General features: G+C 53.0%; 1 protein-coding gene across 1 annotated transcript; it reads left to right on the top strand.

Annotated features, from left to right (window-relative positions):
* Positions 1–1,055: 1,055 nt before the first annotated feature.
* On the top strand, positions 1,056–22,780 carry EIF4EBP1 (eukaryotic translation initiation factor 4E binding protein 1). The gene is made up of 3 exons (XM_081221206.1): positions 1,056–1,278; positions 19,961–20,140; positions 22,330–22,780. The coding sequence occupies exons 1-3, from the start codon at positions 1,131–1,133 to the stop codon at positions 22,359–22,361; spliced, it is 360 nt and encodes a 119-aa protein (XP_081077332.1). The 5' UTR covers positions 1,056–1,130; the 3' UTR covers positions 22,362–22,780.
* Positions 22,781–27,429: the final 4,649 nt, after the last annotated feature.

The raw sequence follows: 27,429 nt of genomic DNA, 5'->3' as shown, positions 1-27,429 counted from the left end.
CGCGCTCGCCCCAACTAGAGAAAGCCCGCGCGCAGCAACCAAGACCCAACGCAGCCAAAAATAATAAATAAATAATTTTTAAAAAGAAATGCATAATAAAAGACCCTTCACAATCCAGCCCTAATTTCCCTTTTAAACTTTTCTCTCTCCTCTTCCCTTCCAAAAGGTGGCCACCACAGGCTTTTCTGTCCTCCACTTGGGGATCTCCTTGAGGATTCGTTCCTTCCTTCGTTCATTCAAGAAGCACCTACTAAACGTCAGGCAGCCTCGGGGTGGGGGGACGGACCCAACTCAAAGGGCGTAAGGCACCTTCTCTGACCGACTCTTACCCCTCCCCACACGCCCGCCCCACCGAGGTCCAATCTCTCGAAGCCCCACCTCGCTCCAGGTTTACCCCTCGTCGTCACCCAGCTGGGTGGTTTGTCCGCATGTCCTTCTCCCACAGCCTCCAGGGCAAGGAATGTGCATTCTTGGCGCTTTCTTCCACGCCTGCCATATCACGTATGTTCAATAAACCGATGAATGACCAACCAACCAATCCCCACTTTCTCATCTGAGGAACTAGAGCACGAAACAGGGAGGGTTGAGGGGACCTTCAGGCCTGATGTCCCAGTATTGAAACTAGCCTTCTCACAGAGGGCCGGATGGACTAGGATCCCCGCACAGCCTGAGACGCGCCCCCGACCCAGCAAGGCATTAACCTAGGCAAGCTTCCCGACCACCAACCCCACCCGACCCGTCCCTGCCGGCGTGTCAGCTGGGGACCCGAAAGGAATAGGGGCGTGTCAGAGGGGGACCCGAAAGGAACAGGGGCGTGGGCACTGGGGACCCGAAAGTAATAGGGGTGTGGCCGCGAGGTACCCGAAAGGAACAGGGGCGGGGCGCGGGCTTCGGCGCGCAGGAGCGGGTGAGTAAGAGGCCTCCGACCCAGCGCTGGGGAGGAACCGCAGAGCCCTCGGCCCGGGGGAGGTGGGTGTGGCGGCGGCGCGGGAGGGACTACAAATCCCAGGGGGCGTCACCCCGAGAGGCGGAAGGGGCGGTCTCGGGCGGGGCGGGCCCGAGCGAGACTGAGCGAGACCAGAGGGGTGCAAGGGCCCCGCTCCGGCTGCGGGCGGAGCGTGCGGGAGACCATGTCCAGCGGCAACAGCAGCTGCAGCCAGACCCCAAGCCGGGCCATCCCCGCCACTCGCCGGGTGGTCCTCGGCGAAGGCGTGCACCTGCCGCCCGGGGACTACAGCACCACCCCCGGCGGCACGCTCTTCAGCACCACCCCGGGAGGTAGGCACGGGCTTGGGGGTCGCCGCGCGCCCGCTCCGGGTGCGGGCGGTGTGGAGAACGGACTGGGGAGAGCTGGAGGGCTCGGGAACCGCCAGCTGGACGTGGCGACCGGGCTCTGGGGCGCGGCGACTGGGAAGAACGGATACGGGGCATCAGGGAGGCGGTGAGGGTCACGGAGGTGGCCGCGCGGGGGGCCGCCTTCCATAGCCCGCCCTCTGGGTGCGAACTCCAGAGCCGCGGCTGCAAATGCCACCACATTAGTTTCCTTCTTTCTGGGAGAGACAGCTGAGTCTTCTCACCCAAACAAACGCACGCTTCCAGGACTGCCACATGCCAAGGTGTGCTGCCCCTTGTGGGTGCTGGGGGCAGTTCTGAGGCGGCATAGGGTGGGGTCAGGGTGACCCACGAACCAAGAAGAAGCCGGGTCTGGGGTTTTTATGGGATAGGTTGTTGGCGTCACTGCCTCTTGCAGAGCCCTTTTTCCTTACCGAGGCACCCCCAGCTTTGGGCTGAGGGCGCTCGCCTGCTCTAGCAGTGCCTCGGCGACATGGGTGGCAGATCGCCCTTTTACGCGTGTGGTTCTCAGCGAAGCGACCTGGGGCCGCGGGCAGCGCTGTGCAGGAATAACACGTTCTTCTGTCCGGGGGGAGGGGAGGGAACCGTGTGACCTCCCTGAGAATGGACGAGGAAGAGGAAGCTGAGCTGGCGCGGGTGGGGGCCCGCCTTGGGCTGCCCTCGGGAGCCTGGCGTTCCCTCCCAGCCCCGGAGTCCCGGCGCACGGGCGCTGATGAAACCTGCCCGCGCGTTTGCATGATGAAACCCTCGTGCTCACCACTTCCCTCTCGTCTTCGCGCTGTTCTCACCCGCTTCTGCCCTTCTCCCCTCCCCTTACACCCTCTTCCACCGCTCCTTCCCAAACTACTCGAAAAACGCCGCAGATTCTGGCGCTCCGCTGAGACCCACGGGTGGGGGCGGACGCGCGCGGGCGGGGCTGCAGCCTCGGCGCCCGCCAGCGTCGAGGCCACATGCTTATTTTCTCAGGCAGCTGTCCCGCCACCAGCGAGCACAGCCAGATCCGAGGCCCGGAGCTGTTTGATCCAAAACATACAATGTTAGAGCTGTTAGCGATCTTAGACGTTCCTGTACAACGGTGCCGCCTTATTCTATGGAACGCGGCGCTGAGGCCCCAAATACGTGCAGTGTCACACCGTTTTCACAGGTTGAAGAAGAAATAGCAGCCAAGCATAGAGGGGAGAAATGCTTCCTCATCTATTAAAAATGATCCAAGGAAACGTTCCCAGCGACCCTTCCTACCACTCTTTGACTCAAATTCTCTTTCCATGCTGCAACGTACATAGTCCATGCTGTTCTGCTTTTTCTGTGTCATGATGTGTCTACCGGGACTTTTCTGGACAATTTTGGGGCTCCTTCAAGTGAGGGTGTGACCCTGTGCTTGATCTGTTCAGGGTGGGCACTGAGGCAGGCCTGAAGGCTCAGGTGGCCCTATTTTGTACCTTTGTTGCTAGATGGGGTGGGTCAGATTGGAAGCAATAGCCAGGGGTGCTGTTGAGAGGGAACTCCCACTTCTCACTTTGCACTGGGAAATAGGGGTTTGGGACAGACCTCAGCCAGTCTTCCTCCTTTTGAAGGTCTTCAGCTGAGAGAAGGGGCGTCAGAGTGTAACTTAGTTTCTGAGGCCAACAGGAAGGAAGCTAGCAGTGCCCGGAGCCTAAAGCCAGGTCTTTCTTGTCTGGGGTGTCCAGCCGGGGAGGCACAGCTCACAGTCCATAACCTGGAGGATCCAGGCTTGCCTCTGCCTCAGCCAAGTCGTGGAGTCTTCCTCCAAAGCCCACTTCAGCCCAACCCTTTGCCGCCCCTTTGCCCAGGGCAGAGGAGCTTGACCTAATGAGAAAAGGTCATTCCTGGCCCCCTTCTCCTTCAGTCTGGAGCGCTGTTTCTCAGTCTTCGATGTGCGTACGAATTACCTGGGGACCTCATTTCAATGCAGATTCTGATCCTGTAGGTTGGCGGTAGGGCCTAAGATTCTGCATTTCTAACTAGCTTCCAGTGATTGGTGTAAGTACCACACTCCGAGTACCCAGGAATTAGTGGAATGTGACAGCCCTCAGCATTTCAGTCCTCTGCGGTCTGACCAAAAGTGATGCTTCTATCCAGGTAAACTTCTCTTGAGGTTGGGTTTGGCATCCATCTTTAAACCAGGGTCTGGAGAGCCAGGCTTTTGACAGAATCTTCCTGGGTGGGAAGTGTCAGGAGCTACTGGAGTAAAGTGTCTGCTGGTCACTCTTGCTGGGAACAGCACTGCAGTGTTTGTCCCTGGGGCAGAATGAGAGCAGACGATCTGAGCCATCTCCATTCCTATGACTCACTTTGCTCTCCATGGTCATTAACCCTACACAGGCTGAGCCACTGATCTGAAGTTAGGTATCTGGAGAACTTAAGAGAAATTTACTTCAGGGAGTGTCACAGATGAATATTTGAGTCTGTGGAGTCTTGTGGGTTTTTTAAAAAATTTTATTGAAGTATAGTTGATTTACAGTGTGTTAATTTCTGCTGTACGGCAAAGTGATTCAGTTATACATATATATTCCTTTTCATATTCTTTTCCATTAGGGTTTTTTTTTTTTTCTTTTTTGGCCATGCTCTGTGGCATGAGGGACCTTAGTTCCCTGACCAGGGATCGAACCTGTGCCCCCTGCCTTGGAAGCACAGAGTCCTATTCACTGGACTGCCAGGGACGTCCCTCCATTAGGGTCTATCACAGCATACTGAATATAGTTCCCTGTGCTCTACAGTAGGACCTTGTTGTTTATCCATTCTCTATATATTAGAATAGTTTGCATCTGCTAATCCCAAACTCCCAGTCCTTCCCTTCCCCACCACCCCTTTCCCTTAGCAACAAGTCTGTTCTCTATATCTGTGAAGTCTTAAACATCTCCAGTAACACCATAAACCAGCAGAACCTTTGAGTGGGTCAGATACCTTCATCCACCCTTCCCCCACCAACCTCTACGTTCCCAGTTCCTTACTGGATGTTTGACCCCAAAGCTATAGGGGTTGTTGCTTGGGTGGTAGTCATTCCTAAGCCCTGGACCTGCATAAGGTTAATCAGAGGTATGCAGGTAGGACTACAGGTGTTACTGGCACCCTATTTGGTTAGACAAACAAAGTCTGTGCCCAGGAAGCTTACCTTGGGGCAGCTCCCAGGTCTGGCTATGGAACAGACAGTGCCGGGAAGACTGGGAGGTGGACTGGGCACTGAAGCCTGGGTACAGCCAGTGTCCCCAGGCCTTAGTCACATTGTCTCTTTTTTAAAAAAATAAATTTATTTATTTTATTTATTTATTTTTGGCCGCGTTGGGTCTTCGTTGCTGCGCACAGGCTTTCTCTAGTTGTGGCGAGCAAGGGGCTACTCTTTGTTGCGGTGCGCTGGCTTCTCATTGCGTTGGCTTCTCTTGTTGCGGAGCACTGACTCTAGGCACACGGGCTTCAGTAGTTGTGGCACGCGGGCTCAGTAGTTGTGGCTCTCGGGCTCTAGAGCGCAGGCTCAGTAGTTGTGGCGCACGGGCTTAGTTGCTCCGCGGCATGTGGGATCTTCCTGGATCAGGGATCGAACCTGTGTCCCCTGCATTAGCAGGCGGATTCTTAACCACTGCGCCACCAGCGAAGTCCACATTGTCTCTTTATTACAGGTTAAAAGAACTTGACATTAAGGCAAGGAGGGAACTGTAATGGGCCTCCTTTTACACTGACCTGAGCTTCCTTTTAAAGCGTTTGGAACATTCCACACTATGTGCCTCATTAAAGACTTTGACGAGGACCCTGGTGTAGAGCATCCCAGACTCCCTCCAATGCCCATGGCCTCCCTGTTCTTAAGGCCTTTATGGCATGGGAAGACAGTGTGACCTCGAGGGCTTGCGTTGCAAGTTAGAAAGATGAAGTCACACCTGAAATAGAATTATAAGCGTCAGAATTTTATCTATAGACTGAAGCAATTAGACAGACACCCCATGCCACCCCTGAGAACCTGTATGATATTAAGTGAGAATTGCCTGCTCTAAGTAGTTGGCTGGTAGGCCTTACATTCTAATAATGCAGACACAGCTGTTGGATTTGAATTGCCTTCAGAAGCTTACGTATTTTTTTCCTCAAAGGTGGCAGGGCCTCACTATTTGAAAAAGGAGTTTTTTTGTTTTTTCCTGAAAGAGCAAAGAAGTCCTTCATTACCACATTTGGTGAAAGGGCCAGCAGGATGGTACCATATTGTTCTCTTGGTATAAAATAGTGAGGCGTTTGCTTGTCGGGTCGTTATTTGATGTCGTTCCTGGAAGAGGAATTAGGAAAGGACAGCATTATTGAAAAACGATTGCTTCTTAAGGTGAAACGGACAAAAGGTATTCATTTGTGTGCAAAGATCCTTGTATGTTCAAACAGACAAAGGAAAAATCTGTTACTTTCTCATCTTACTGAGATCCATGCCAGTGTTCTTCCTGCTTTATGCTTCATAACAGTGAATCACATGTATTTGTTTAGGTGTTTGTTCCCTAGGTTAGATAGGAAGTTCTTTCAGAGACGGCTTATTTCGCAGTGCCACCAGCTACATGTGATGTCTAGAAGGTGAAGGGTTGAAAAGACTCCTGCAATGAAAGCATTCTCAGGGTAACCTAGTGTCTCTACCACCAGGCCTGGGTCTGAGCTGGCTTAATAAGAATATTTAGAATTTTGTTTTCTGTCCTTTCAGTTACAGGTATAGTTATTTATCTTGGGAAGTCCCAGAGGCAGAAGCTAACTTTCTCTGAACTTTCCCACTTATCCCAGTATTATTCCCAATCATTATGGAGCAGAAAGTGGAAGGAAGTGACTTTTTATACTGAGCAAGTCAGTATTGGGGCCCAGGTCTTAGACACTAGGATTGCTGCTCTTTATTTACTTGTTTGCAGCCAGTATTGCTGACTAGGTGGAAATAGGTGGCATCTGTCCATGGCATTTGGATACTCAAGACATGGGCCTTGTAACCCATTGCTTATGCCCATGAAGGTTCACGGGGAGAGCTCAGATACTAGACCCAGAGATACTTGTCTTGATGAGAATGGCTGTATCAGTTAGCTACTGCTGTATAACAAGCCATCCCCAAACTTAGTAACTTCAACAACAACAACAATCTGTTATTTCTCTTCATTCTTTGGGCCAGTGGGGCATTTTTTGATCATCTTGCCTGAGCTACTCATCTGGCTGCATACAGTTGGCAGCTGGATTGCCCTGGGCTGGAAGGTCCAAGATGGCCTTAGCCACCTGTCTGGGCATTGCTGGGGACAGCTGGAAGGTTGGGCTCTCTTTCTGTCCTCGTGGTCTCACATCATTCAGAATGTGAGCTTATTTACTTGGCAGTTTGCAAGGCCTCTTAAGGCCTAGGCTCAGAAGTCACATAATGTCACTGACATGGTATTCTGTCAGTTAAGGCAAGCTGCGGGCTAGCCCAGATTCAACGAAAGGGGAAAATAACTCCTTTGAATGAGGGAAGCCGCATGTGCAAACAGGGATCGGAGGATTTATGCAGACCGCGCTTTTAGACGATGTTCCACGAGGGCCAAGCCTCAAAGAACAGTCCTTTAAGGAGACTTAACTGCCCGTCCTGCTGTGTGGCCGGGAGAGCCAGGGCCAGGTGTAGAAGCAGACAAGTATCACAAGCCTGTGTATTGACTGTTGGTTTAAGAACAGAGGACACCTTCCTGAAAATATTGAGTCACAGATCCCATGCCCCATTTTCAGGCCCTTCTGTCCAGCTCCAGAAAGCAAACCATACAGATGGCCACGGTGCCAGGCCACTGGGCCATACATTCACTTGGTGTCATGCCTTCTCTTACTAACTGCCGCCCAGCCTACCTCTTTCCCCTTCAAGCAGCCGGGCTTTGAGTACACCCTTCAGAGGAGCCTGCTTGCCCAGCCCTGCTCAGCACGCGCATTTGAACATCTTTGATTTTCTGGAATACTGGCCAGAGGATGGGGTCAGGTGTCTGAGCCCAGCAGTCCACAGGTGGGTGGGAGGGAGACTACTGGGGGTGCAGGCGGGTTCATAGTCAGCACACGCCCGGTGAGGCACACGGTGTGGAGGTGAAGAACCGGGTCTCTTGCCTTAAAGAGTGGGTGTGTATAAGTGGGCTTCTCGCTCGCTCTCTTTTTTTTTTAAAGAGCTCTGGGTTGTGGCAGGGAGACTTCACAAAGGAAGCAGACTTGGGTTTTATTGTTTTTTTTAATTTTTATTTATTTTTTAACTTTAAAAAATTTATTTTATTTTATTTCATTATTATTTTTTGGCTGTGTTGGGTCTTTGTTGCTCCGCGTGGGCTTCCTCTACCTGCGGTGCGGGAGCTACTCTTGGTTGAGGTGAGCGGGCTTCTCACTGTGGTGGCTTCTCCTGTTGTGGAGCACGGGCTCTAGACACGTGGGCTTCATTCGTTGCAGCATGGGGGCTCACTAGTTGTGGCTCACGGGCTCTAGAGCGCAGGCTCAGTAGTTGTGGCACACGGGCTTAGTTGCTCTGTGGCATGTGGGATCTTCCCAGACCAGGGCTCGAACCCGTGTCCCCTGCATTGGCAGTTGGATTCTTAACCACTGTGCCACCAGGGAAGCCCTGGGCTTCTCTCTTCTGCTCTTCTGAACAAAAGGGGAAAGTGGGCCTCTATTAATTTGCTTGGGCTCCCGTAACAAAATCCACAGACTGGGTAGTTTAAACAACAGAAATTTATTTTCTCCTTGGTCTGGAAGCTGGAAGTCCAAGATCAGAGTGCCGGCAGGCTTGGTTTCTCCTGAGGCCCTGTCCTTGGCTTGCAGACCGCAGCCCTCTTGCTGCCTCTGCACCCGGTGGGCGTCCTTCCTCTGTGGAATCTCTCTCTCCTCTTACAAGGACACCTGCATGTTGTTTTAGGGCCCCTACCCAACGGCCTCATTTTAACATAACGGCCTGTTTAAAAGACCTTCTCTCCAATTAGAGTTACACTGAGGTACTAGGGGTTGGGGCTTCTGCATGAGAATTTGGGGGGTGCCATTCACAAAAAACAGGGCCCCTCCCGTTTCCAGCAACAACAGGGGTGGGGCATTTCAGACGGGCACTCCCGTTGGTAGTGAGTTTCGGAGGCAGCCTTACCTGGCTCTGCCAGGTGCCCAGGGAACAGGGAGGAGCTGGGCCGGCCCTAGAAGAATGCGTTCAGCTATTTAGTTCTGGACGTCCCTGTAAAAGCCTTGTCCCTTCTGCTTAATTTTCGAGTCAACTGGCCTATTCCCTCATGGGGCCTGAAGGGAGGGCCCTTTGCCACTCGCTGGTGGCACCTTTGTTCCTCCAGGACCTTCCTAAGACCCCTTGACCCCCGAGGACGTGGGCATCTTGGTTCTCTCTGCAGAGCTGGTGGGGCCAGACGTGAAGGGCAGGCTTGGAGGGAGCGCGCTCGTCTGCTTCGCTACCAAGATTCTCTCCCGGGCCGGTCGGCTCTGCTTGCCAAACAGACTGCCCAGCAAGAACAGCCGCCCAGGCAAGGGCGTGGAGGGAGAGCCCTGCGGGCCCGCGCGGCTGCGGCTGGACCTCCCGGTCGCCGTCGGGGCACCGCCGGTGAGCCGGCTGTACGCTCATCCGAGTGCGTGGCTCCCGGGCGGCTGGCCCGCGTCCGAGCACAGGCGTCCGGTCCCCTCCGCCTGACCGTGTTGTGAAATGCTTTCCCGCCCCTGGAAGGGGAACAGCAGTTCTAGGAATTCCGCGCTTGTACTCTTGTCGGGCCTCACGTCCTGGGGAGGAGCGCTCCTGCCTGGGACCAGCGTCTCAACTTACAGGAGCCGCATCCAGACGCCGCTTGGCCCTGAGGGGAGGGCGGACCGCAGCGCGGGGGGGGGGGGGGCGGGGGATGAAGAAGGAATCTAGGAGGCCTCCCTCCCTCCCAGGGAACGTCCTGTTCTGGCCAAACAGGCGGGAAAGGAGGCAGAAGTCTGGAGACCCCTGCGGCTTCCCCAGTGGCCGATGCGGTGGCCCCGCTGCCCTGCTCATTATAAACAGAGGCTGGTGTTTAGGGTCGCAGGCGACACGGGCTGGGTCGGCCTCAGGATGGCTGCGAGGGGCCGGCCTTTCTGAGCCTCAGTTTCCTGTCTGCGAGTCGAGGACAATGTGTCTCCCTCCTGCGGGTCGAGGGGGCCACGGAGACCTAGCAGGTCAGGCTCTGAGCGCCGCCTCTCTGCCCACAGGCAGACAGGGCTCACGTGGTGATGTGATCTTCAGGCCACTCCTGGGAGGCGCGGGTCTCGTTGGCACTGAGCTGTGGAGTGAAGCTGCGACTGGGAGGTGAGGGCTGGTGTGTGGCACACCCGGGTTTGAGCCCAGAACTGCTGCGTCCCCGGCCCCGGGCTAGTTACACTTGAAATGCACCTGCCCACAAGGAGATCCTAAAAATAAATGGTTGGTGTCAGAGCTGGAACAGACCTGGGGGTTGGTGCTTTAAAAATAGCTTGAATGAGCCCAGAACAAGCCCTTGTGTACCGGTGCGGAAACCAGACCCTAGGGAAGGTCTGCCTTGCTTTATATGTTCAAACAAGCTGTCCTCACCCCAAAACCTGCCTGGAGAAAAAATGCCATTCTTGCATTTGGTGCACATCTGGAGTTTAAAGTCCCAGATGACACCAGTTATCAAACATGCCATGGTTCTTTTTAATTTTTTGGCCACACTGTACAGCACGTGGGATCTTAGTTCCCCCACCGGGGATCCAACCCACGACCCCTGCAGTGGAAGCGCAGAGTCTTAACCACTGGACCGCCAGGGAAGTCCCCTTGTGGTGGTTTTTTTTTGTTTTTAAATTAAATTATTTATTTATTTATTTGGTTGTGCCGGGTCTTGGTTGTGCCAGGTCTTAGTTATGGCAGGCGGGCTCCCTGGTTGCAGCCCGTGGGCTCCTTAGTTGCGGCAGGTGAGCTCCTTAGTTGTGGCTTGCGAACTCTTAGTTGCGGCATGCGTGTGGGATCTAGTTCCCTGACTAGGGATCGAACCCCAGCCGCCTGTGTTGGGAGCGCGGAGTCTTACCCACTGCGCCCCCAGGGAAGTCGCCTTGTGGTGGTTCTTGAAGCATGTTTCTGTGGACCAAAAAAGAATGGAGGACGCCCTTACCCTCCCCCATCTCCACCCCTGCCCTTTCCCCACAAGTCTCTTCTCAGGGTTGCTTGCCTTCCCTCTGATTTGTCCCAGTTTTTTGTTTGTTTCTTTGTTTTGGCCCCCATACAATTGATCCCTGGTGTGGAAGGGACTGAATAAAGGGTAAAGTATGTCACCTGAAGCCACACTGGCCGTGGTAATAGCTAGGGTTTGTTTGTTTAGGGCTTACTTTGTGTCAGCCACTGTGCTGCCCCACGCAGTGACCCTGTGAAGTTGCACTGTCGTCATCACCCTCATCCCCATTCTACAGAGGAAGAAATCGAGGCACAGAGACATGGAGCAATAACGCCCAGAGTGGATAGAGCCAGCAAGTGGGGGAGCTGGGTCTCTGACCACTAGGCTGCAGGAAGGGCAGCACTGTACTCTCTCCCACCAACCCCCACTCCAGTGTTGTTCCCACCCTTTCTCTCCATAGCTGGGAACTCTGGCAGCCTGCTGGACTTACGGCGATGCATTTGAATGGGCTTCCAGTTAGAAGGCAGCCTCAGTTATTCTCTATATGTAGTTCGAGACCCAACCTTGAACATTCCCCCAGCACCCAACAGGATCCCAGCTACACAAATGGTTGGAAGCGTGATGGGGGTGGGGGTGGTCCACCTCTCTTCTTCCATCTGAGTCGCCCATGGACCACCCCCCAGTTTGAGGCAGTGCAGAATTGGGGTGATTTGGATGCTTCTCTGGCTCAGGGGTTTACGGTCAGGGGCTTGGATTCTCTGTCGCCAGTGGTACACACGGGGTAGATCTCTCCCTGTCCCTCTGTGATCCCCACCTCTGCCTCCATTTTTAGACTCCACACACTTGACAGTAATCGTTTGTTTCCAGGTCTTTCTCCTCCGACTAAGTGTGTATCTGAGATCAGGGAGCTGTTCCTATATCTAACGGTCCCTTACATCCCTCACACCTGGCCAACTGTGGTCCGAAGGGGTTCAGTGAGGGACTTCCCTGGCAGTCCAGTGGTTAGGACTCAGCGCTTCCACTGCAGGGGGCACAGGTTTGATCCCTGGTCGGGGAACTAAGATCCCCGCAAGCCCCATGGTGCGGCCAAAAAACAAACAAACAAAGGGGTTCAGTGAGTGAATACACGACCGACCCAGCACACCTATTCTCAAGGCATGGGATTGAGCAAAGACTGGCAATTTTGTGGGTGACTGTTAACACTTCTCCTGATCCTTGAATACAGTTCTGGAGTTAAAGTCTAGCGTGGACGGGGCTGGTACACATGGCCTGGAGGTGCTGGAGGGGTGAGCTTACCACTCCTTCCCCAGCCCAGCAGAGAGCCCCCTGGGCTTTCACGGGGTGGGGAGGCTATCTTGTTCCAGCCACGGCAGTTTTTTGTGTTTTTTTTTTTTTTGCGGTACACGGGCCTCTCACTATTGTGGCCTCTCCCGTTGTGGAGCACAGGCTCCGGACGCGTAGGCTCAGCAGCCATGGCTCACGGGCCCAGCCGCTCCGCGGCATGTGGGATCTTCCCGGACCGGGGCACGAGCCCGTGTCCCCTGCATCGGCAGGCGGACTCCCAACCACTGTGCCACCAGGGAAGCCCAGCCACGGCAGTTTTAACTTGACTTACTAGGAAAGGAGATTCTGACCTTATATCCTTATTTATTTGTTTGCTTAATATCCCTATATCCTTATTAGAGTTTTGTATTAAAAAAAAAAAGTTCAGTGTAAAAGATGTTTTCTTTGCCTTAATCCTTATCTCACCCCCAGAGATAACCAAACACAAAATACAGTTCTGTGACTTTTTCATGAAATACTGTGGACAGTGTACACCTTCCTTATTCCAAATAGTACCTGCACGGCATTGCATTGTAGGTCTGATCCATAACTTATTTAACCTGTCCCTTAGTTTTTAAAAAAAAAATCAAAGTTGTATATGTATAAAGTTATAGGACTTCCCTGGTGGCTCAGTGGTTAAGAATCCGCCTGCCAATGCAGGGGGCACAGGTTTGAGCCCTGGTCCTGGAAGATCCCACATGCTGCAGAGCAACTAAGCCCGTGCGCCAGAACTGTTGAGCCCGCGTGCCACAACTCCTGAAGCCCGCGTGCTCAGAGCCCGTGTTCCGTAACAAGAAGCCACCACAATGAGAAACCTGCACACTGCAAGGAAGAGTAGCCCCCGCTCGCTGCAGCTAGAGAAAGCCTGCGTGCAGCAACGAAGACTCAACGTAGCCAAAAATAAGTAGATAGATAGATAAACAAATAAATAAATAAATGTATTTTTTAAAAAGTAGACAGGGACTTCCCTGGTGGTGCAGTGATTAAGAATCGCCTGCCAAGGCATGGGACACGGGTTCGAGCCCTGGTCCAGGAAAATCCCACATGCCGCAGAGCAACTAAGCCTGTAAGCCGCAACTACTGAGCCTGTGCTGTAGAGCCCACATGCCACAACTACTGAAGCTGGCGCGCCTAGAGTCTGTGCTCTGCAACAGAAGAAGCCACTGCAGTGAGAAGCCCGCACACCTCAATGAAGAGTAGCCACCACTCACTGCAACTAGAGAAAGCCCACACACAGCAACGAAGACCCAATGCAGCCAAAAAATAAATAAATAAAAAAATTTAAAATAAAAACAGTAAACTGATTAAAAAAAAAGACTCATCTCTCAATTCAGGACAAGTGTCTTTTCTTTTTTTCTGTTTAAGTGAATTCTTTTGATCAATTTTCCTTTTCTCTCTTTCTTGACTTCCTATCATCCAGGATTTGGGTACCATTGCTAATTGGTTATCTTTTTGCCTTCTGCTCCCTTTATTATCTGTTTCCTCCTGTTGGTTTTGATTTGTTGTTTTGTTTTTGGCTGCGATGGGTCTTCGATGCTGCGTGCAGCCTTTCTCTAGTTGCGGTGAGCAGGGGCTACTCTTCGTTGAGGTGCACAGGCTTCTCATTGCAGTGGCTTTCTCGTAGCGGAGCATGGGCCCTAGAGCACACGGGCTTCAGTAGTGGCGGCGTGTGGCCTCCATAGTTGTGGCTCACAGGCTCTAGAGCACAGACTCAGTAGTTGTAGCTCCTGGGCTCTAGAGTGCAGGCTCAGTAGTTGTAGCTTGTGGGCTCCAGAGTGCAGGCTTAGTAGTTGTGGCACGTGGGCTTAGTTGCTCCTCAGCATGTGGGATCTTCCCAGACCAGGGCTTGAACCCATGTCCCCTGCATTGGCAGGCGGATTCTTAACCACTGCACCACCAGGGAAGTCCCTGCTGGTTTATTTGAATCTCTCATTAAATGTTGTGAGCTTTTTTCAGAAATGCATGGAGACATTTGACTGTTTATATTTAAGAGTGAGGTGCTTAAGAGCTGACCGGAAGCCCCTTGTGAGTTGTGGAGACTGGTGGACTCAATCTAGTGGCTAGCTGGTTTTTTGCATTTGGGATACCCCCCTCCCAAAATCCATTTCTACAGATCTTTATCTTTACTCTTGATTCTGAAGCAGGGCAGGGCTGGGGGGGTTTGAGGCCACCGTTCAGGAGGTCAGCTTTACTTATTTTCCCTGTCTCCCCTCCTCCTGGGTGAGGAACGTGTGGCACCTCTCCCTGTTCTCAGCCCCCATCCCCATTTTCCTTGATACCTCTAATTCCTGAACCTTCCTGGGTTCTGACCCCACTTGCTTCCTGTTGTAACCTCCACTGCCACCTTCGTGCATTAAGTTGTCACCCTTTCCCTCTCTCTGTTAGAACCACTCCTCCATTCACTTTCTGTCTTCATATATCGTGATTTGGAGAACATTTGGAACCCCTTTTGCATCCAGGTGGGAGCATGTGCTTCTACTTGTTCTTGGTGTTTTGCACGACTTGTGAGAGAAGCAGCAGGGAACACTGTCTTGGCTCTACCAGCTGGAAGCTGCCTAGATCCTCAAAAGCTTTTTTTTTGCGGTATGCGGGCCTCTCACTGCTGTGGCCTCTCCCGTTGCGGAGCACAGGCTCCGGACGCGCAGGCTCAGCGGTCATGGCTCACGGGCCCAGCCGCTCCGCGGCATGTGGGATCCTCCCGGACTGGGGCACGAACCCATGTCCCCTGCATCAGCAGGCGGACTCTCAACCACTGCACCACCAGGGAAACCCCCTCAAAAGCTTTTGTTTATAGAAACCTAGTGGAGGTGGGTCATTTTCCCTTACACGGAGAGGAAGTAGGCCCTCAGCTGAAGAGTGTTACGTGGGGACCGGCTGGTGTGACACCCACATGCGCCAGAGGATCACACTTGACCAGCACCTCGCTCAGCCTCGCAGGGACCGTGGCATCCCCTGCTGGTTCCCACTTCCTGTCCCCGTATGCAGGCCACGTCCCCAGTTCCAGGAGATAGCAGCAGCCTTGTCAGCTAAGCGTTCCTATTTTTGACAGTCTGGGACTGTGTGTGTTTTGTAAAGTTTGCGTCCTCTGTGGGAGGCTTAGGGAATTTCCAGAAGATCACTGTTCACTGAAGCTGTGTGATGGTGGATCCCATGAAGGGTTGGAAGAAGAAAGGGTTAAAAAGCCAGAGCAGCTTCATCTCCAGCTCCTATCCTTCACCAGCCCCAAATTAGTCAGTGGTGGCTTTGTGGTCTCCTCCCCTCCTCCCCTGACATGCTCCATGCCTTGTCAGCTGACTTTCTGAACACCCTGTTTACCATCCTACAGCCTCCCTCCCTGGCTGAATTATTCTGATGGTGGCTGTCTTGGGTGCCACCTCTGCTGGCATTTAGATTATGGATTTTATTAACTGAAATGAGGATTTTTATTTTTAAGTAAGTGCACTAGCCATAGGATAAAGGGCACATTGTTTATTTCTTTTTCTCTTTTAAGTGTAATTCCTGACTTTTCAAATGCTGGGGGCTACTTCTGAGTATGTACCCTGAAGAATTGAAAGGAGGGTCTCAAGATATTTGCACACCCATGTTCCTAGTAGCATTATTCACAATAACCAAAAGGTAGATGCCACCTGAATGTCTGTGGATAAACAAAATTGGTATAGCCATACAATTGAATGTTATTCAGCCTTAAATGGAAGGAAGTTCCCACATGGGGTCCAACCATGTAGATGAACCTTGAGGACCTTATGCTAAGTGAAACGAGCCAGTTGCAAAAAGACAAATACTGGGGCTTCCCTGGTGGCGCAGTGGTTGAGAGTCCGCCTGCCGATGCAGGGGACACGGGTTCGTGCCCCGGTCTGGGAGGATCCCACATGCCGTAGAGCAGCTGGGCCCATGAGCCATGGCCGTTGAGCCTGCGTGTCCGGAGCCTGTGCTCCGCAACGGGAGAGGCCACAACAGTGAGAGGCCCACATACCGCAAAAAAAAAAAAGACAAATACTGTATGATTCCACTTACATGAGGCACCTAGAGCAGTCCAGCTCAGAGAGACAGAAAGTGGAGTGGTGGTTGCCAGGGGCTGGGGGAAGGGGAGTTGTTTCCTGGATAGAGTTTCAGTTTGGCAGGATGAAAACAGTCCCGGAGATGGGTTGTACAACCATGCGGATGTACTTACACTGCTCAACTGTGCATTTTAAAATTAGTTCAGATGGTAAGTTTTACGTTATTTCTATTTTACCATACTTGTTTAAAAAATTGCTGAGGGTTAGTGACCTTTAAAGAACCTCCCCCCACCAAGAAAAGAACCTTCCCAGAAGCTGCTGACCTCCAAGTTCTTTTTTTTTTTTTAATTGATTTATTTTATCTATTTATTTTTGGCTGCGTGGGGCCTTGGTTGCTGCGCGCGGGCTTTCTCTAGTTGCGGCAAGCGGGGGCTACTCTTCGTTGTGATGCGCAGGCTTCTCATTGTCGTCGCTTCTCTTGTTGCGGAGCATGGGCCCTAAGCCTGCAGGGTTCAGTAGTTGTGGCACATAGGCTCAGTAGTTGTGGCTCGCGGGCTCTAGAGCTCAGGCTCAGTAGTTGTGGCATACGGGCTTAGCTGTTCCATGGCATGTGGGACCTTCCCAGACCAGGGCTCAAACCCATGTCCCCTGCATTGGCAGGCAGATTCTTAACCACTGTGCCACCAGGGGAGCCCTCCAGGGAGCCCTCCAAGTTCTTTTTTGAGACGATTGAATCTCCAGCTCTTAGGTTCAACTCCAGTGGGGTCAGTTCCCTACTCTGTGGCGAACAAACCAACAAAAAAAGCCAAGGTGGTATTAAGGAGTTTGGGATTAGCAGATATAAACTCTTATATATAAAATAGATTAAAAAGATCCTACTGTATAGCACAAGGAACTGTATTCAATATCCTGTGATAAACCATAATGCAAAAGAATATATATATATGTATGTATGTATATGTGTGTGTGTGTGTGTATATATGTAACTGAATCACTTTGCTGTACACCAGAAACTAACACACTATTGTAAATCAACTATACTTCAATAAAAGTAAAGAAAGAAATGATGGACTTCCCTGGTGGTCCAGTGGTTAAGATTCCACCCTTCCACTTCAGGGAGCGCGGCTTTGATCCCTGGTCAGGGAAGTTCCACATGCCGTGCAGTAAAGTGCCAGGCTGTGAGAACTAAGAAACAGAAAAAAATGGTCCCATCTCTGAAGCCAGGATGTCCTTCCTCAAGGAGAGGGCTCCGTTGTTCTCCATTTGTAGCCCACTGGACTCATAGGCACACAGCCCTTCATGGTACAGGTGAGGCCCGAACGGCGGGGGGCCGGGGACAGGCACAGAGGGTGAGGTGCACAGGGCCACCCGGCTGGTTGATAGCAGAGCCTAACGTACAGCCCCGTTCTGTGTGCTTTGCTGTCCACGCCTCCCCCTGGGAAACGCGAGCTCTGAACTTTTGTCCTGCTGGTGACGAGGAGCAGGGCTGTTAGCCTCAGCAGAACTGCCTCTCAGAAGAGGACAGCAAACTGGGCGGCCACCTAGACGGGCCCGAGTCTGACTGGGCCAACTCAGCAAGGAGGCAAAGTTCACCTCGGGTATCTCTCACCATCCTCTGCTCTCCAGCAGCCCGGGTCATCCCCAGCACTGGAGCCCAGTCTTATTAACTCACATCAGAGCTCAGATGCACACCGGTCCCTCTCCTGGCTCCAAAGGCTTAACAGAGAGGCAGTGCTCAACATCGAGAAATGAATCTCAGCTGTTGGAATGTCACTCAGCAGAGCCATTAAGTGAGGGATGTATTTCAGGGCTATTGATAAGGAAGGGCATTCCTGAGGTCCTTGCATCCTGGTTTCTAAACTGGGGCCATTCACCGTCCATCTGCAGTCTTTATTTATTTATATTTTCATTGGAATATAGTTGATTTACAATGTTGTGTTAGTTTCAAGTGTACAGCCCAGTGATTCAGTTATACGATACATACATATATAAATCTATTCTTTTTCAGATTCTCTTCCATTACAGGTTATTACAAGATATTGAATATAGTTCCCTGTGCTGTACAGTAGGCCCTTGTCGGTTATCTATTTTATATATAATAGTATGTATATGTTAATCCCAAGCTCCTAACTTATCCCCCTCCCTCATCTGCAGTCTTTTTATTTATTTATTTATTTATTTATTTTGGCTGTGTTGGGTCTTCGTTGCTGCACGCGGGCTTTTCTCTAGTTGTAGCGAGCGGGGGCTACCCTTCATTGCAGTGCACGGGCTTCTCATCTCGGTGGCTTCTCTTGTTGCGGAGCACGGGCTCTTAGTGCATGGGCTTCGGTAGTTGTGGCACATGGGCTCGGTAGTTGTGGCACATGGGCCCAGTAGTTGTGGCTCGTGGGCTCTAGGGTGCCGGCTCAGTAGTTGAGGCTCACAGGCTTAGCTGCTCCACGGCATGTGGGATCTCTCCGGACCAGGGCTCAAACCCATGTCCCCTGCATTGGCAGGCGGATTCTTAACCACTCCACCACCAGGGAAGTCCCTCATCTGCAGTCTTTATCATACATACTTTGCATTCTACTTGTACATATATTTAATATTTCTCTTTATATCACCTTCTCTTTTTTTTTTTTTTTGCGGTACATGGGCCTCTCACTGCTGTGGCCTCTCCCGTTGCGGAGCACAGGCTCTGGACGCACAGGCTCAGCAGCCATGGCTCACGGGCCCAGCCGCTCCGCGGCATGTGGGATCTTCCCGGACCGGGGCACGAACCCGCGTCTCCTGCATCGGCAGGTGGACTCCCAACCACTGCGCCACTTCTCTTTTAAGTTTAGTTTTTATTATTACATATATCATGTAATATATAACATGTACTATTACCATATTCAATTATATCCTATTGTATTTTTTAAAAGGAAGCTTGATATCACAACTGTATATGGAAAAACCAGACTCACTTGCCGTAAATAGAAGGTAGCTATAAAAAGAAACATAATGACAAGAAGGTAGTTTTAAATTCTGGCTAGATTCCTCTGCCTGGTGATGGCTAGGAGCCTGGGGCCTGCTCCTTGTTGAGAAGGGAGCCGTCAGCAAATGTTCGGGAGGTGTTATGTTACTAGGACCACTCTGGTGCTTCCGAGATAATCAGGATTAAACAGGGGCCCAACGGGAGTAACCTTCTCAAGAGGTCTTCACTCTTGTTTGAGGAATCAGCTGGCCTCCCACCAGGCTCCTGGGTCCTCTGCTTGAGAAAACACTCCCTTTTTTTTTTTTTTTTGCGGTACGCGGGCCTCTCACTGTTGCGGCCTCTCCCGTTGTGGAGCACAGGCTCCGGACGCGCAGGCTCGGTGGCCATGGCCCACGGGCCCAGCCGCTCCGCGGCATGTGGGATCTTCCCGGACCGGGGTACGAACCCGTGTCCCCTGCATCGGCAGGCGGACTCTCAACCACTGCGCCACCAGGGAAGCCCCCAACACTCCCTTTTTAAGGAGTCTCCCAGGCAGCTGCCCTCATAGGAGGGGTCCTGGGTGCTTTAAGGATACTGAATCATAAGACATGGTTCCTCACCCTAGGGTGACACTTGAGAAAGGAGAGCCACCCTCTCTCCTGTGTAGAAGCCCTGAAGCGCAGGGACTCATCGGAGCGGATAGGTAAAGGATGCTGGGGGCGGGGGTGTCTCAGGGGAGATGGGCTGAGTAAAGAGCGCGTGGGGCGGGAGGGCTCGAGTCCAGACAGGAAGCGTTCTCATTTTTTACTGGTTGGGGGGAGCACTTGATTTTTCTCTTTGTCCCTCTGTAAAATGGAGGTAAAGTTTCTGGATATCCCACGAGGGTGCTGTAAGGACAGAATTGAAAAATGCATAAAAAACGCACACTCTCCGCTGTCGGATGTGAGTGTCGTGAGTGGCGACACCGAGCACAGGGTCGGGGAGTGAGTTGGTGGGCTTTGAGCAGCAAGCACAGGGGAGGAAGGATGCGGTCAGGTGGCCACAGGATCGCCCGCGGGACGGGGAGCCGGGGCAGTTTGGTAGCAGCAGGGTCCTGGGCTGCAGCCAGGCATGAGTAAGCCTCCCTCCTCCGTCCGGACTTTTGCAGGAAAACCTGCCACCTGCGCTTCAGCCACACCTCGAAGACATGGGGGAAAACAGCAGGCTGGGGTGGGGGGAGCGGGGGGGTGGTCCGCCATGGCTTGATCAATGTCCCCGCCCCCTGCCAGGTACCAGGATCATCTACGACCGGAAGTTCCTAATGGAGTGTCGGAACTCACCTGTGACCAAAACGCCCCCGCGGGACCTGCCCACCATTCCCGGGGTCACTAGCCCTGTGGGTGATGAGCCCCCTACAGAAGCCAGCCAGGACCACCTGAGCAGCAGCCCACAGGACAAGCCGGCGGGCGGTGAGTAGCCGGGCTCGGCCAGGCTCTCCCTGGGGAAGGGAACGCGTGTGGTCCCATCCGCTCAGGGGGAGTTCCAGGGAGGGGAATGATGCTCCTGTGTGAAACTGCCCAGAGTCCAGAGGGTGTGGGTAGGGACTGGAGTGTAGAACTTTCATCGGAACCAGCTTTCCCAGGGAAAGGGGCCCAGGAACCGGAGGAAAGGCGATTTGGCCTCAGATAATAATTAGTGGGAAGCTTGCCAGGGGATCACGCAGCCACTTTGATAAGCACCTTAATAACCTTTGTGTAATTGTCCCTGAAGCGTTTCCGTGTGTCTGTGATACTCGGAACCCACCCACGATATTTGTGGGCAGGAGGTGACTTAGCAAAGCCACCGCATCCTCGCCCTCTAGGAAATTTCATGTCTGTGGGATCACAAAGGCATCCAGGATGCCTTCTGTTAGGGTATCCATAGCGGATTCTGGAGACGGTAGAAACAGTGCCACCAGTTGTTTCTGCAGGTACCACATGGGGTAGCTGGGTCCTTCCTGGGGTCCGTTCCCCACACCCCCTGCCAAGCGATCGGAGCAGCCACCCCGGCAGAGGTGTGTGAATGCCCTCTTTGTGGCATCGGGACTGACTGGCCGGAGCATCTGAGCGCTTCCGCTACGTGGAGGACGCAGCATAAGCACTCGCAGACAGGCTGAGTCAGCCTGGAGGCAGCTGACCCTTCACCCAGAGGCGTTACACCAAGCCCAGACAGGAAGCAGCTGGGACCTCAGGCTGGGCTGGCTCTGCCGACAGCAGCAGAGAACACATCGCCTGCAGGATGTGGTTCATTATTAACTCGGGAACCCCACCTCCCAAGACGGGCCCCAGTTGCCTTGCCTGCAGATATGGAGAGCCTTGGAGGGAAGGGAGGTGGACTCGGGCACAGAGAGCGCAGTAGGAAGGAGGGCCCCAGGCAGCGCAGTTCCCTGCCCTTTGTTACAGGATGGAGAGAAGGGGGGATAGAGTCACGTGGTCGGTCCCCCCCACCCCCCACCCCCGCTTAAACCAAAGACTGGTAGTTGAGGATGGAGGTTGTCAACACCTGAAATGGTCGTGTCACCACTACCTGAAGGCTGTCCATCGCCCGCACTTGCACACCCTCTTCCCTCCCAGTTTCTAGAACTGCTCTGGCCCATAACAAATGCGGGTTAGCCCAGCAGTGCCCCAGGCCAACAGCTCTGACCCCACAATAACAGCCTGGTGGTCTGCATGTTTGTTGGGATGGGGAGTAGTGGAGGAGGGGGACATGATTTTCCATTTTGCTTAACTGGCTATGAGAAGCCAAGGCTCCTGCCCTTGGACCCACATATTTGTGGGTAGACGAGGGTAGTTGTTCCCCTCTGGGGGTCACAGCAGGTATCCTGCCCTGTGGAACCTTGGAGCAGCGTTGGCCAGGAGATCTTGAAGGAGGCAGTTCCTTTAAAAAGGAAAACAAGGGAATTCCCTGGCGATCCAGTGGTTAAGACTCCACGCTCCCAATGCAGGGGGCCCAGGTTCAATCCCTGGTCAGGGAACTAGATCCCGCAAGCCACAACTCAAAGATCCCTCACACGGCAACGAAGATCCCGAGGGCCGCAACTAAGACCATGCACAGCCAAATTAATTAATTAATTAATTTTTTTAAAAAACAAGCTGCCGCAGCATGAATTACTTGAAAATTTTACTGGTAAGAGTTGGACAAGGGCAGTGAGTGGCTGAATTACCCAAATAACTTCTGTATCACAGGGTCAGGCTATTCTGTGGGGAATCGGATGTATGCCTAGTAGGTTAGGGTACCACTTTCTAAACCAGAAGTTGGGACATGTGCTCAGAAAGGACTTATGTTTAAGCAATATTTGGGAAGTCGTATTTACTTCAAATCACAAGGAGCCACTCACTCTTATTAAAGATATTATACAAACTTCAGGGTTGTCATCTCTCCTGTGGGGAGACGTGATCTCTGTGCTTCATTTGGGACTGGGGGAGGGAGCACAGCTGGACGGGTGTTTCCAGGTGTTCCTGGTCCTGCCCTCCCTCCATTCTCCTGGGAAGCACAAACCTGGCCCTGCTCTCCTTGTGGGAACAGCAGAATGGGAAACCACGCCTCTTCTTGGCCTCTAGAATGTCTGCGCTCCCACATGCCCATGGCTCACCTGGCCCTCTGTCTCTTGTCTCCCCAGGTGAAGAGTCACAATTTGAGATGGACATTTAAAGGGCCCGCCGTGGGAGAGAGCAATGCCGCTGGGCCCCAGAGGCCCGTCTCGGGAGAGGAGTCACACCAGCCAGGCCTTATGAAAGTTACCATCCGGGGCAGGCTTCGGGTGTGGAGCCTTCCAGCCCCGCCCGCTGCTCCCTCACTCAGGGCACCTGCTCCCCAACCCCTTCGTGGACACCAGCAGATACCTCCGTGTGCCTCCAGCCCTGCAGGAGCTGTCACCCCGAGGGCAGCGACCTCAGGCACACCCTGCAGCCCAGGGCCAGCTAGTGGACACGGAGGAGTCCTCCGGCTCTCCCAGCCCCCTCCTCCGGGGGGCGCACCCACCCCTTCCTTAGGTTGGTGTGTGGGAAAGCTCCCCTCCCCCTCCCTTCCCAAGAAAGGAAATAAAAGCCACCTTCGCCCTAGGGCCAAGAGTTGGCCCCCGTCTGAGCTCTTTTCAACTCCATGTGGATAGCTAATGCCAACTACTCTGTGCCATGCTTGTCAAGCACTTTCTATACAGTATCTCGCTTGACTGTCACACGGATCCCGTGGGGTGAGTAGAACACGTGTTGGCCTCACTGTCCAGCTCGGGAAGGTAACAGCGCACGCGGGTCCGGGACAGATGTCATCGGGGCAGGGTTGGAGCTGTACTACTCTCCATCTCCTGTTTTGCGGTGCTAGGTGCTACCTCTTTTCTGGGCTGTGTCCCCCCAGACGTGTCCAGTGGCTCAGTCACCTTAGCTCTGCGGGCCCTTCTCTGCAAGCATCAAAGCGAAGGAGAGCCTGACCCCCCGCTGACATCGACTTATTGATCCCCGTGCCCCTGGTGTCTGTCAAGTGTCCCTTTGTATGAGCTGCCAGGGGAACACGGACGTGAGAAGCTCTCTGCCTTGGGGATTTCACTGAAACGTAAGATTTGCCCATGAGAAAAGGTAGCATAAAAGAGGTTGTATAGAGTTGGTAACCAGCGAGGGGTCCATGCAAGGGGAGGCTTCATGGAGGTGATGCTACAGCTGGGTCCTGAGAACGACTGGCTGGGGGGAGGCAGGGGCCCATGTTGCCAAGGGCAGGTGGTCTTGGGGAAACCAGGCTGTACAAGGACAAGACGTCAAGTTCCCCGCTTTGGCCAGAGCAGGCAATTTGTGAGGGTAGGGGTGGCTTATAAATGACCAAAAAGGGGGACCAGATTTCTAAGGGCCTTGAATGCCAGGTAGAGGTCCCTGCTGAGAAGCAGCAGGTATTTCTCATCACAGGGTATGCTGGGGGGGGTGGATGGCCTTTGACCAAGAGGGCATGGCTGACCTGGACCTCACCAGCTCTGGACTCAGCACTTGCCAACCTGCCGTTTGGGGAGCAGAAGGCCTTAGTGGCCAGGTCCCTTGCCTGGTTTTTTCTATAGCTGAGTTGGAGTCTCCTCTCCTGGCAAAGACTGTGACGGCAGCTGGAATCCCTGTGCCTGGTGACAGTGCACAGAAGGACCCGGCCGTGGGAACATGTTGACTCCAGGCAGGCAGCACGTCCTTTTCCCGTGGCTAGGGAGTAAGACGGTGGAGGGGCCACCACCTGAGCAAAGCCAACAACTAAAGCCCCAACTAGGATGAAACTAGAGATTGGCCCAGTCTTCCCAATCCCTCAGCTTTCCCCTAGAAGCGTCTCCCTCTCCCCTTCTGACATCCAACCAGAGGCCTTGCTCACAAGTCTACGTGATCACAAGTGCATTCCCCTTCTTGGTCCTACCTCTCAGGATCCAAGGGACAGAGTATAAAAGTTGGCCTCTCTGACAATAAGAAAATTCTTCACAAGTTGTGAGCCTTTCCCACAGAACAAAAGTATCTCCTCCAGAAAACCCAGGTATTTCTTGAGCATCATCCTGGCTGGGTGCTGCGGAGTGGCAAAGGTCTGTGACACAGTCCTTGTCCTCGAGGAAGTTAAAATCTCGTTGGGGAGATAAGGCCCCCGTGGTCCGATTTAACATCCACTGACATAATCTAGGAAATTTAACATCCACTGAGATATTCAAGGAAACCTTCATAGTTGGGCCTGCCCACCCTCGGACATCACCAAAAGCTCTGTTTCTGCAGTGGGGGGATCCAGTGACAACTGTGGGGCAGGTGCCGCATGCTGTGAACCAGGAAAATACAACTATTAAAGCTACATTGTGTGTTTCCCAAGGAGCTTACAACCTGATCCAGAGATGAGGGGTACTGTGAGTGGTAAAAGGACGCCAAGAAATGCCATAAAGCAATATTGACATGATTGTCCAATGTGTGGAGGCTGTGTCGATGCCACGGGTTAAGGGAATTGGAGAACCTTCACGGAGGAGAAGGGATTTTGTAGGACAGGTAGGTTTTTTTTTTTTAATAAATTTATTTTTATTTTTTTTATCTTTGGCTGCGTTGGGTCTTCTTTGCTGCGCATGGGCTTTCTCTAGTAGCGGCAAGCGGGGGCTACTCTTCGTTGCCGTGCGTGGGCTTCTCATTGTGGTGGCTTCTCTTGTTGCGGAGCACGGGCTCTAGGTGCACAGGCTTCAGAAGTTGTGGTGCGTGGGCTCAGTAGTTGTGGCTCGGAGGCTCTAGAGCACAGGCTCAGTAGCTGTGGCGCATGGCCTTAGTTGCTCCGTGGCATGTGGGATCTTCCCGGACCAGGGCTCGAACCCGTGTCCCCTGCATTGGCAGGTGGATTCTTAACCACTGCGCCACCAGGGAAGCCCAAAACCCATGCCCTTTGTACCATATTGGTTGGAACGGAGGTCTGGGCTTTAGGAGATTGGTAGCATTTTCTCATTTGTGCAAAGGTTATTTATCGAGTGCCTGCCGTGTGCCTATGTGCAGGCACTGTTTTAGGCACTGGAGAGCAAAGCCAAGCCCTGCTTTCCAGAGCCGGCCTGGCGAGGCAACATGCCTTTAGCGATTGAGGCAAGAGTGATTCTTGCTTTGTGCATCCAGCTTTCATTGCTGAAATCATAAACCTGGCCTCCTCAAAATAAGCTTCAGGATTTAGCGCGTCCAGGCCTCCCTGACCCCCCTCAGAGGACACGCGCCCCTTGCTTCAGGACAATTAATCCCGTGTGGAAGAGCCAGCACCCCAGCGATAGGCAACAGACGCCTCAGTTTCTGGAATTAACTAGAACAAAGCCTCTCTCCTCTCTGCAGCCGGTTAAAGGAGTGTGAGAAAGTAAGGAAACTGCAGATTAATTGGAGAAAAGTGTGGCTCTTAAAGATTAGGTTTTCTTGGGACTTCCCTGGTGGTCCAGTGGGGAAGACTCCAAGCTTCCGGTGCAGGGAGCCCGGGTTGGATCCCTGGTCAGGGAACTAGATCCCACACGCATGCCGCAACTAAGGAGTGTGCCTGCCGCAACTAAGACCTGGTGCAGCCGACATTTGGGAAAAAAAAAAAAGGTTTTCTTGAATGCACACATTCTGAAGAGTATGACTTGAATGTGTCCTGCAGGGAGAGTGGCAGAGAGGAGGCCCCATGACCAAAGTAGAGGTGCATCCCTCCTCCCCACAGCTGTTCGGAGGCCAGAGCACAGGGAGACAGTTTTGAAAGGAAGACTCTGAGCTGTCCTTTTGTTCTGAAGAGGAATGGTTTTTAGTTTCCAGTTACGATATTCAACTCAGTGCTGCCTCCTGCTGAAAGACTCCGTTAAAACAAGGAAGGGAGCATCCCTCTCAAAGAGACTCCGTTCCATTCATTCCCTTAGGTTAAGAAAAGCTAAGGGTGGTGTCTGTGTTCAAACTTCTCCTAGTCCGTCCACCCCAACCTGGGAGAAGCAAGACTGCCCTCCAAAAGGACAGGCAGGACTTGGAACTGTTAAAAACTTCTGAGCTAGGCTTCCCTGGTGGCGCAGTGGTAGAGAGTCCGCCTGCCGATGCAGGGGACGCAGGTTCGTGCCCCAGTCCGGGAAGATCCCACATGCTGCGGAGCGGCTGGGCCCGTGAGCCGTGGCCGCTGAGCCTGCGCGTCCGGAGCCTGTGCTCCGCAACGGGAGAGGCCACAACAGTGAGAGGCCCGCGTACCGCAAAAAATAAAAACTTCTGAGCCTCTGTAGGAGAGGTTCCGATTTGCATTGGAATCCTGGGTATAAGTGTCCTTGTCACTCAGGCAATCCCCCAACTCCTGGGACAGTTTCTGCTTCTGAACCCTCTGAGAATCGCCAGAAGCCCACCCAGAGCTGTGTCTCCTGGCTCCCAAGCTGAGCCTCTAACAGACGAGGGACCTCTACAGCAAGCTAGAAAGCTCTGATGTCTGCCAAGAGGCGTGTTGACACCCAAATACTCTGCAGCCTGATGAACTTGCTACGCCTTTCCTCAATTCACTGACCAATTATGCCAGTGGACCTGGTCCGATCTGGGGAGAGAGTGGTATGACTTTCTCTCTCCGAACCCGCGTAGACGGCAGCCTAGATTGTCCCTTTTCCGGGCAAGGGGCCATCCCACTGCCCAGGGGCAAAAGAGATCTTTGTGTGCGGGCGCTTTGTAGAGTGTGTGTCCGGAGGTTCATCCCCTCCACCTGTTCAGCCCTGGGTATGGAAGCGCTCCAGCCGCAGAGGACATGAGGGCAGCACCATTCTTCGCTGAAGTCAAGATTTCACTGGGGACGTCCTTGGCGGTCCAGTGGTTAAGACTCCACACTTCCACTGTAGGGGGCACGGGTTCGATCCCTGGTCGGGGAGCTGAGATCCCACAAACCGTGTGATGCAGCCAAAAAAAAAATTTATTGGAAACACCACTCAACAGTGAGTGGCTAGTCTCTCTGTTGACAGAATGTCCTGTTTAGCACCTCCAAGCAGAACCTTCAGCCACTGGCTCCTCTATGGCTCCTGGGCACTCCAGCTTCCTCTTCCTCCGGACTTACAGCTTCCTTCACGTTCCTGCAGGGCTGAGGATGGGTCATCAGAAACAGGAGGGAGAGCTGCTGATCCTGACCCGTGAGACAGCTGGCCTGCGTGTGTGACACTCACATATGGGTGCCACACACCGTGTATGTGACCAGAGGGGTAATTGGGTTCAGTGTGGAGGGGAAAGCAGAGGACCCTGGCTCTTGGGCCTGCATCATGAACACTTAAATCCTGGAGTAA

Source organism: Mesoplodon bidens (assembly GCF_964165515.1).
Source record: "Mesoplodon bidens genome assembly, chromosome: 20".
Taxonomy (NCBI): Eukaryota; Metazoa; Chordata; class Mammalia; order Artiodactyla; family Ziphiidae; genus Mesoplodon; species Mesoplodon bidens.
The sequence above is the reverse complement of the archived record's forward strand: the minus strand, read 5'-3'. Positions and strand labels throughout refer to the sequence as shown.

Bases quoted from the DNA above. Each gene is read 5' to 3' on its own strand.
- EIF4EBP1 (XM_081221206.1), top strand. From the start codon at position 1,131: ATGTCCAGCGGCAACAGCAGCTGCAGCCAGACCCCAAGCCGGGCCATC. The intron at 1,279-19,960 runs GTAGGCACGGGC...GCCCCCTGCCAG, and splicing joins CTTCAGCACCACCCCGGGAG to GTACCAGGATCATCTACGAC. The intron at 20,141-22,329 runs GTGAGTAGCCGG...TTGTCTCCCCAG, and splicing joins ACAGGACAAGCCGGCGGGCG to GTGAAGAGTCACAATTTGAG.